Genomic DNA, 9,560 nt, shown 5'->3' with positions numbered 1-9,560 from the left:
CTCCAGCCTCTACACCCCTCCCTATCTCTGTAGCCTCCTCCAACCCCCTACACCCTCCCTATCTCTGTAACCTCCTCCAGCCCCTACACCCCTCCCTATCTCTGTAACCTTGACCAGCCCCTATGACACTCCGATGTCTCTCTCTCTCTCTTTCTCTATCTCTGTCTCTCTCTCTCTCTGTCTCTCTCTCTCTCTCTCTCTCTCTCTGTCTCTCCCTCTCTCAGTCTCTCTGTCACTCTCTCTCTCTGTCTCTCTCTCTGTCTCTCTCTCTCATTCTCTCTCTCTGTCTCTCCCTCTCTCTCTGTCTCTCTGTCTCTGTCTCTGTCTCTCTCTCTGTCTCTCTCTCTGTCTCTCTCTCTCTCTGCCTCTCTCTCTGTCTCTCTCTCTGTCTCTTTCTCTCTCTCTCTCTGTCTCTCTCTCTCTCTCTGTCTCTCTCTGTCTCTCTCTCTCAGTCTCTCTCTCTGTCTCTCTCTCTCTCTCTCTCTGTCTCTCTCTCTCTCTCTCTGTCTCTGTCTCTCTCTCTCTCTCTGTCTCTCTCTCTCAGTCTCTCTCTCTGTCTCTCTCTCTCTCTGTCTCTGTCTCTCTTTGTCTCTCTCTCTCTGTCTCTCTCTCTGTCTCTCTCTCTCAGTCTCTCTCTCTCTGTCTCTGTCTCGCTCTCTCGCTCTCTGGCCCCAATATCTCCTGATTTCGGCCCTGGTCAAGCCTTGCCCCGTGACGCTCTACCCTGGGGAGTTTCCTGTGCGGGGCAGGAGCTCCGGGGACCACCTCACCTTGCATCTCTCCCGCAGCTGTACACGTTCCGCTTGCCACCCCTCCTCTGCCGCCTCCAGCTCCCGTACCCGTCGCTGCAGCTCCCGGACCTCCAGGCCCGTCTCCTTCTGCAGTTTCGTGAGATCTTCCCTTGTCCGCTCCGATTCTGCGAGCTGGGTCTAAGCGAACGGGGATAGGGAGTGGGAGTGGGGTGTTCAAACAGTGAGATCTCCGTCGTCAACCAGTATCCCTCAATCCCTCCCTCTCCCCGTCTCCCTCAATCCCCCCCTCTCCCCGTCTCCCTCAATCCCACCCTCTCCCCGTATCCCTTAATCTCGTCCTCTTCCCGTATCCCTCAATCCCACCCTCTCCCCGTATCCCTCAATCTCGTCCTCTTCCTGTATCACTCCCCCAGTCTCCCTCAATCCCACCCTCTCCCCGTATCCCTCAATCTCGTCCTCTTCCCGTATCACTCCCCCAGTCTCCCTCAATCCCACCCTCTCCCCGTATCCCGCAATCCCACCCTCTCCCCGTCTCCCTCAATCCCACCCTCTCCCCGTCTCCCTCAATCCCTCCCTCTCCCCATCTCCCTCAATCCCACCCGCTCCCCGTCTCCCTCAATCCCACCCTCTCCCCGTCTCCCTCAATCCCACCCTCTCCCCGTCTCCCTCAATCCCACCCTCTCCCCGTCTCCCTCAATCCCACCCTCTCCCCGTCTCCCTCAATCCCCACCCTCTCCCCGTCTCCCTCAATCCCCCCCTCTCCCCGTATCCCTCAATCCCCCCCTCTCCCCGTATCCCTCAATCCCCCCCTATCCCCGTCTCCCTCAATCCCACCCTCTCCCCGTCTCCCTCAATCCCCCCTCACCCCGTATCCCTCAATCCCCCCTCTCCCCGTCTCCCTCAATCCCCCCCTCTCCCCGTATCCCTCAATCCCCCCTCTCCCCGTATCCCTCAATCCCCCCTCTCCCCGTCTCCCTCAATCCCCCCTCTCCCCGTATCCCTCAATCCAACCCTCTCCACGTCTCCCTCAAACCCACCCTCTCCCCCTATCCCTCAATCCAACCCTCTCCCCGTCTCCCTCAATCCAACCCTCTCCCCGTCTCCCTCAATCCAACCTTCTCCCCGTCTCCCTCAATCCAACCCTCTCCCCGTCTCCCTCAATCCAACCCTCTCCCCATCTCCCTCAATCCAACCCTCTCACCGTCTCCCTCAATCCCACCCTCTCCACGTATCCCTCAATCTCGCCCTCTTCCCGTATCGCTCCCCCAGTCTCCCTCAATCCCCCCTCTCCCCGTATACCTCAATCTCGTCCTCTCCCCGTCTCCCTCAATCCCCCCCTCTCCCCGTCTCCCTCAATCCCACCCTCTCCCCGTATCCCTCAATCTCGTCCTCTTCCCGTATCACTCCCCCAGTCTCCCTCAATCCCACCCTCTCCCGGTATCCCTCAATCCCCACCCTCTCCCCCGTATCCCTCAATCTCGTCCTCTTCCCGTATCACTCCCCCAGTCTCCCTCAATCCCACCCTCTCCCTGTATCCCTCAAACCCCCTCTCCCCGTATCCCTCAATCCCACCCTCTCCCTGCATCCCTCAATACCCCCCTCTCCCCGTCTCCCTCAATCCCACCCTCTCCCCGTATCCCTCAATCTCGTCCTCTTCCCGTATCACTCCCCCAGTCTCCCTCAATCCCACCCTCTCCCCGTATCCCTCAATCCACACCCTCTCCCCCGTATCCCTCAATCTCGTCCTCTTCCCGTATCACTCCCCCAGTCTCCCTCAATCCCACCCTCTCCCTGTATCCCTCAAACCCCCTCTCCCCGTATCCCTCAATCTCACCCTCTCCCTGTATCCCTCAAACCCCCTCTCCCCGTATCCCTCAATCTCGTCCTCTCCCCGTCTCCCTCAATCCCCCCCTCTCCCCGTCTCCCTCAATCCCCCCCTCTCCCCGTATCCCTCAATCTCGTCCTCTTCCCGTATCACTCCCCCAGTTTCCCTCAATCCCACCCTCTCCCCGTATCCCTTAATCCCCACCATCTCCCCCATATCCTCAATCTCGTCCTCTTCCCGTATCACTCCCCCAGTCTCCCTCAATCCCACCCTCTCCCCTTATCACTCCCCCAGTCTCCCTCAATCCCACCCTCTCCCCATCTCCCTCAATCCAACCCTCTCACCGTCTCCCTCAATCCCACCCTCTCCACGTATCCCTCAATCTCTCCCTCTTCCCGTATCGCTCCCCCAGTCTCCCTCAATCCCCCCTCTCCCCGTATACCTCAATCTCGTCCTCTCCCCGTCTCCCTCAATCCCCCCCTCTCCCCGTCTCCCTCAATCCCACCCTCTCCCCGTATCCCTCAATCTCGTCCTCTTCCCGTATCACTCCCCCAGTCTCCCTCAATCCCACCCTCTCCCGGTATCCCTCAATCCCCACCCTCTCCCCCGTATCCCTCAATCTCGTCCTCTTCCCGTATCACTCCCCCAGTCTCCCTCAATCCCACCCTCTCCCTGTATCCCTCAAACCCCCTCTCCCCGTATCCCTCAATCCCACCCTCTCCCTGTATCCCTCAATACCCCCCTCTCCCCGTCTCCCTCAATCCCACCCTCTCCCCGTATCCCTCAATCTCGTCCTCTTCCCGTATCACTCCCCCAGTCTCCCTCAATCCCACCCTCTCCCCGTATCCCTCAATCCACACCCTCTCCCCCGTATCCCTCAATCTCGTCCTCTTCCCGTATCACTCCCCCAGTCTCCCTCAATCCCACCCTCTCCCTGTATCCCTCAAACCCCCTCTCCCCGTATCCCTCAATCTCACCCTCTCCCTGTATCCCTCAAACCCCCTCTCCCCGTATCCCTCAATCTCGTCCTCTCCCCGTCTCCCTCAATCCCCCCCTCTCCCCGTCTCCCTCAATCCCCCCCTCTCCCCGTATCCCTCAATCTCGTCCTCTTCCCGTATCACTCCCCCAGTTTCCCTCAATCCCACCCTCTCCCCATATCCCTTAATCCCCACCATCTCCCCCATATCCTCAATCTCGTCCTCTTCCCGTATCACTCCCCCAGTCTCCCTCAATCCCACCCTCTCCCCTTATCACTCCCCCAGTCTCCCTCAATCCCACCCTCTCCCCATATCCCTCAATCCCACCCTCTCCCCGTATCCCTCAATCTCGTCCTCTTCCCGTATCACTCCCCCAGTCTCCCTAAATCCCACCCTCTCCCTGTATCCCTCAATCCCACCCTCTCCCCGTATCCCTCAATCCCACCCTCTCCCCGTATCCCTCAATCCCACCCTCTCCCCGTATCGCTCAATCTCGTCCTCTCCCCGTCTCCCTAAATCCCCCCGTCTCCCCGTCTCCCTCAATCCCACCCTCTCCCCGTATTCCCTCAATCCCACCCTCTCCCCCGTATCCCTCAATCCCCACCCTCTCCCCGTATCACTCAATCTCGCCCTCTTCCCGTATCACTTCCAAAGTCTCCATCAATCCCACCCTCTCCCCGTATCCTTCAATCCCCACCCTCTCCCCCATATCCCTCAATCCCACCCTCTCCCCCATGTCCCTCAATCTCATCCTCTTCCCGTATCACTCCCCCCCCCATCTCCCTCAATCTCACCCTCTCCCCGTATCCCTCAATCCCCACCCTCTCCCCATATCCCTCAATCCCCACCCTCTCCCCGTATCCCTCAATCTCGTCCTCTTCCCGTATCACTCCCCCTGTCTCCCTCAATCCCATCCTCTCCCCGTATCCCTCAATCTCGTCCTCTTCCCGTATCCCTCCCCCAGTCTCCCTCAATCCCACCCTCTCCCCGTATCCCTCAATCCCCACCCTCTCCCCCGTATCCCTCAATCTCGTCCTCTTCCCGTATCACTCCCCCAGTCTCCCTCAATCCCACCCTCGCCCCGTATCCCTCAATCCCCACCCTCTCCCCCGTATCCCTCAATCCCACCCTCTCCCCATATCCCTCAATCCCACCGTCTCCCCATATCCCTCAATCTCGTCCTCTTCCCGTATCACTACCCCAGTCTCCCTCAATCCCACCCTCTCCCCTTATCACTCCCCCAGTCTCCCTCAATCCCACCCTCTCCCCATATCCCTCAATCCCACCCTCTCCCCGTATCCCTCAATCTCGTCCTCTTCCCGTATCACTCCCCCAGTCTCCCTAAATCCCACCCTCTCCCTGTATCCCTCAATACCACCCTCTCCCCGTATCCCTCAATCCCACCCTCTCCCCGTATCCCTCAATCTCGTCCTCTCCCGTCTCCCTCAATCCCCCCCTCTCCCCGTCTCCCTCAATCCCCCCCTCTCCCCGTCTCCCTCAATCCCACCCTCTCCCCGTATCCCTCAGTCCCCGCCCTCTCCCCGTATCCCTCAATCTCGTCCTCTTCCCGTATCACCCCCCCAGTCTCCCTCAATCCCACCCTCTCCCCGTATTCCCTCAATCCCACCCTCTCCCCCGTATCCCTCAATCCCCACCCTCTCCCCGTATCCCTCAATCTCGCCCTCTTCCCGTATCACCCCCCCAGTCTCCCTCAATCCCACCCTCTCCCCGTATCCTTCAATCCCCACCCTCTCCCCCATATCCCTCAATCCCACCCTCTCCCCCATATCCCTCAATCTCCTCCTCTTCCCGTATCCCACCCTCTCCCCAGTCTCCCTCAATCCCACCCTCTCCCCATATCCCTCAATCCCACCCTCTCCCCGTATCCCTCAATCTCGTCCTCTTCCCGTATCACTCCCCCAGTCTCCCTAAATCCCACCCTCTCCCTGTATCCCTCAATCCCACCCTCTCCCCGTATCCCTCAATCCCACCCTCTCCCCGTATCGCTCAATCTCGTCCTCTCCCCGTCTCCCTAAATCCCCCCGTCTCCCCGTCTCCCTCAATCCCACCCTCTCCCCGTATTCCCTCAATCCCACCCTCTCCCCCGTATCCCTCAATCCCCACCCTCTCCCCGTATCCCTCAATCTCGCCCTCTTCCCGTATCACTTCCAAAGTCTCCATCAATCCCACCCTCTCCCCGTATCCTTCAATCCCCACCCTCTCCCCCATATCCCTCAATCCCACCCTCTCCCCCATATCCCTCAATCTCATCCTCTTCCCGTATCACTCCCCCCCCATCTCCCTCAATCTCACCCTCTCCCCATATCCCTCAATCCCCACCCTCTCCCCGTATCCCTCAATCTCGTCCTCTTCCCGTATCACTCCCCCTGTCTCCCTCAATCCCATCCTCTCCCCGTATCCCTCAATCTCGTCCTCTTCCCGTATCCCTCCCCCAGTCTCCCTCAATCCCACCCTCTCCCCGTATCCCTCAATCCCCACCCTCTCCCCCGTATCCCTCAATCTCGTCCTCTTCCCGTATCACTCCCCCAGTCTCCCTCAATCCCACCCTCGCCCCGTATCCCTCAATCCCCACCCTCTCCCCCGTATCCCTCAATCCCACCCTCTCCCCATATCCCTCAATCCCACCGTCTCCCCATATCCCTCAATCTCGTCCTCTTCCCGTATCACTACCCCAGTCTCCCTCAATCCCACCCTCTCCCCTTATCACTCCCCCAGTCTCCCTCAATCCCACCCTCTCCCCATATCCCTCAATCCCACCCTCTCCCCGTATCCCTCAATCTCGTCCTCTTCCCGTATCACTCCCCCAGTCTCCCTAAATCCCACCCTCTCCCTGTATCCCTCAATACCACCCTCTCCCCGTATCCCTCAATCCCACCCTCTCCCCGTATCCCTCAATCTCGTCCTCTCCCGTCTCCCTCAATCCCCCCCTCTCCCCGTCTCCCTCAATCCCCCCTCTCCCCGTCTCCCTCAATCCCACCCTCTCCCCGTATCCCTCAGTCCCCGCCCTCTCCCCGTATCCCTCAATCTCGTCCTCTTCCCGTATCACCCCCCCAGTCTCCCTCAATCCTCACCCTCTCCCCGTATTCCCTCAATCCCACCCTCTCCCCCGTATCCCTCAATCCCCACCCTCTCCCCGTATCCCTCAATCTCGCCCTCTTCCCGTATCACCCCCCCAGTCTCCCTCAATCCCACCCTCTCCCCGTATCCTTCAATCCCCACCCTCTCCCCCATATCCCTCAATCCCACCCTCTCCCCCATATCCCTCAATCTCATCCTCTTCCCGTATCCCACCCTCTCCCCGTCTCCCTCAATCCCACCCTCTCCCTGTATCCCTCAATCCCCACCCTCTCCCCGTATCCCTCAATCTCGTCCTCTTCCCGTATCACTCCCCCTGTCTCCCTCAATCCCATCCTCTCCCCGTATCCCTCAATCTCGTCCTCTTCCTGTATCACTCCCCCAGTCTCCCTCAATCCCACCCTCTCCCCGTATCCCTCAATCCCCACCCTCTCCCCCGTATCCCTCAATCTCGTCCTCTTCCCGTATCACTCCCCCAGTCTCCCTCAATCCCACCCTCTCCCCGTATCCCTCAATCCCCACCCTCTCCCCCGTATCCCTCAATCCCACCCTCTCCCCATATCCCTCAATCCCACCCTCTCCCCATATCCCTCAATCTCGTCCTCTTCCCGTATCACTACCCCAGTCTCCCTCAATCCCACCCTCTCCCCTTATCACTCCCCCAGTCTCCCTCAATCCCACCCTCTCCCCATATCCCTCAATCCCACCCTCTCCCCGTATCCCTCAATCTCGTCCTCTTCCCGTATCACTCCCCCAGTCTCCCTAAATCCCACCCTCTCCCCGTATCCCTCAATCCCACCGTCTCCCCATATCCCTCAATCCCCACCCTCTCCCCATATCCCTCAAACCCACCCTCTCCCCGTATCCCTCAATCTCGTCCTCTTCCCGTATCACTCCCCAGTCTCCCTCAATCCCACCCTCTCCCCGTATCCCTCAATCCCCACCCTCTCCCCCGTATCCCTCAATCCCACCCTCTCCCACCTATCCCTCAATCTCGTCCTCTTCCCGTATCACCCCCCAGTCTCCCTCAATCCCACCCTCTCCCCGTATCCCTCAATCTCGTCCTCTTCCCGTATCACTCCCCCAGTCTCCCTAAATCCCACCCTCTCCCCGTATCCCTCAATCCCACCGTCTCCCCATATCCCTCAATCCCCACCCTCTCCCCATATCCCTCAAACCCACCCTCTCCCCGTATCCCTCAATCTCGTCCTCTTCCCGTATCACTCCCCCAGTCTCCCTCAATCCCACCCTCTCCCCGTATCCCTCAATCCCCACCCTCTCCCCCGTATCCCTCAATCCCACCCTCTCCCACCTATCCCTCAATCTCGTCCTCTTCCCGTATCACTCTCCCAGTCTCCCTCAATCCCACCCTCTCCCCGTATCCTTCAATCCCCGCCCTCTCCCCGTATCCCTCAATCCCCAACCTCTCCCCGTATCCCTCAATCCCCATCCACTCCCCGTATCCCTCAATCCCCACCCTCTTCCCCCATATCCCTCAATCTCGTCCTCTTCCCGTATCCCTCAATCCCACCCTCTCCCCCGTATCCCTCAGTCCCCACCCTCTCCCCGTATCACTCAATCCCACCCTCTCCCCCTTATCCCTCAGTCCCCACCCTCACCCCGTATCCCTCAATCCCACCCTCTCCCCGTATCCCTCAATCCCCGCCCTCTCCCCCGTATCCCTCAATCCCCACCCTCTCCCCGTCTCCCTCAATCCCCACCCACTCCCCGTCTCCCTCAATCCCCACCCTCTCCCTCAATCCCACCCTCTCCCAGTCTCACTCAATCCCCACCCTCTCCCCGTCTCACTCAATCCCCATCCACTCCCCGTATCCCTCAATCCCCACCCTCTTCCCCCATATCCCTCAATCTCGTCCTCTTCCCGTATCCCTCAATCCCACCCTCTCCCCCGTATCCCTCAGTCCCCACCCTCTCCCCGTATCCCTCAATCCCCACCCTCTCCCTGTATCCCTCAATCTCGTCCTCTTCCCGTATCACTCCCCCAGTCTCCCTCAGTCCCACCCTCTCCCCCGTATCCCTCAGTCCCCACCCTCTCCCCGTATCACTCAGTCCCCACCCTCTCCCCCGTATCCCTCAGTCCCCACCCTCTCCCCGTCTCCCTCAATCCCCCCCTCTCCCCGTCTCCCTCAATCCCACCCTCTCCCCGTATCCCTCAATCTCGTCCTCTTCCCGTATCACTCCCCCAGTCTCCCTCAATCCCACCCTCTCCCGGTATCCCTCAATCCCCACCCTCTCCCCCGTATCCCTCAATCTCGTCCTCTTCCCGTATCACTCCCCCAGTCTCCCTCAATCCCACCCTCTCCCTGTATCCCTCAAACCCCCTCTCCCCGTATCCCTCAATCCCACCCTCTCCCTGTATCCCTCAATACCCCCCTCTCGCCGTCTCCCTCAATCCCACCCTCTCCCCGTATCCCTCAATCTCGTCCTCTTCCCGTATCACTCCCCCAGTCTCCCTCAATCCCACCCTCTCCCCGTATCCCTCAATCCACACCCTCTCCCCCGTATCCCTCAATCTCGTCCTCTTCCCGTATCACTCCCCCAGTCTCCCTCAATCCCACCCTCTCCCTGTATCCCTCAAACCCCCTCTCCCCGTATCCCTCAATCTCACCCTCTCCCTGTATCCCTCAAACCCCCTCTCCCCGTATCCCTCAATCTCGTCCTCTCCCCGTCTCCCTCAATCCCCCCCTCTCCCCGTCTCCCTCAATCCCACCCTCTCCCCGTATCCCTCAATCTCGTCCTCTTCCCGTATCACTCCCCCAGTTTCCCTCAATCCCACCCTCTCCCCGTATCCCTTAATCCCCACCATCTCCCCCATATCCTCAATCTCGTCCTCTTCCCGTATCACTCCCCCAGTCTCCCTCAATCCCACCCTCTCCCCTTATCACTCCC

At 59.8% G+C, this 9,560-nt stretch overlaps 1 protein-coding gene across 1 annotated transcript in view; it reads right to left on the bottom strand.

The window, feature by feature from the left end:
• Window positions 1–770: 770 nt before the first annotated feature.
• Window positions 771–9,560, bottom strand: part of LOC140405765 (calcium-binding and coiled-coil domain-containing protein 1-like) — a gene marked incomplete at its 3' end in the record, with an annotated part of 51,533 nt that continues 42,743 nt past the window's right edge. The window contains exon 5 of the mRNA XM_072494200.1: window positions 771–929. Coding sequence (XP_072350301.1) covers window positions 771–929 — 159 coding nt within the window. The remainder of the gene's footprint in view (window positions 930–9,560) is intronic.

The sequence above is a fragment of the Scyliorhinus torazame genome, unplaced genomic scaffold (assembly GCF_047496885.1).
Source record: "Scyliorhinus torazame isolate Kashiwa2021f unplaced genomic scaffold, sScyTor2.1 scaffold_204, whole genome shotgun sequence".
Classification (NCBI taxonomy): domain Eukaryota; kingdom Metazoa; phylum Chordata; class Chondrichthyes; order Carcharhiniformes; family Scyliorhinidae; genus Scyliorhinus; species Scyliorhinus torazame.
The sequence above is the reverse complement of the archived record's forward strand: the minus strand, read 5'-3'. Positions and strand labels throughout refer to the sequence as shown.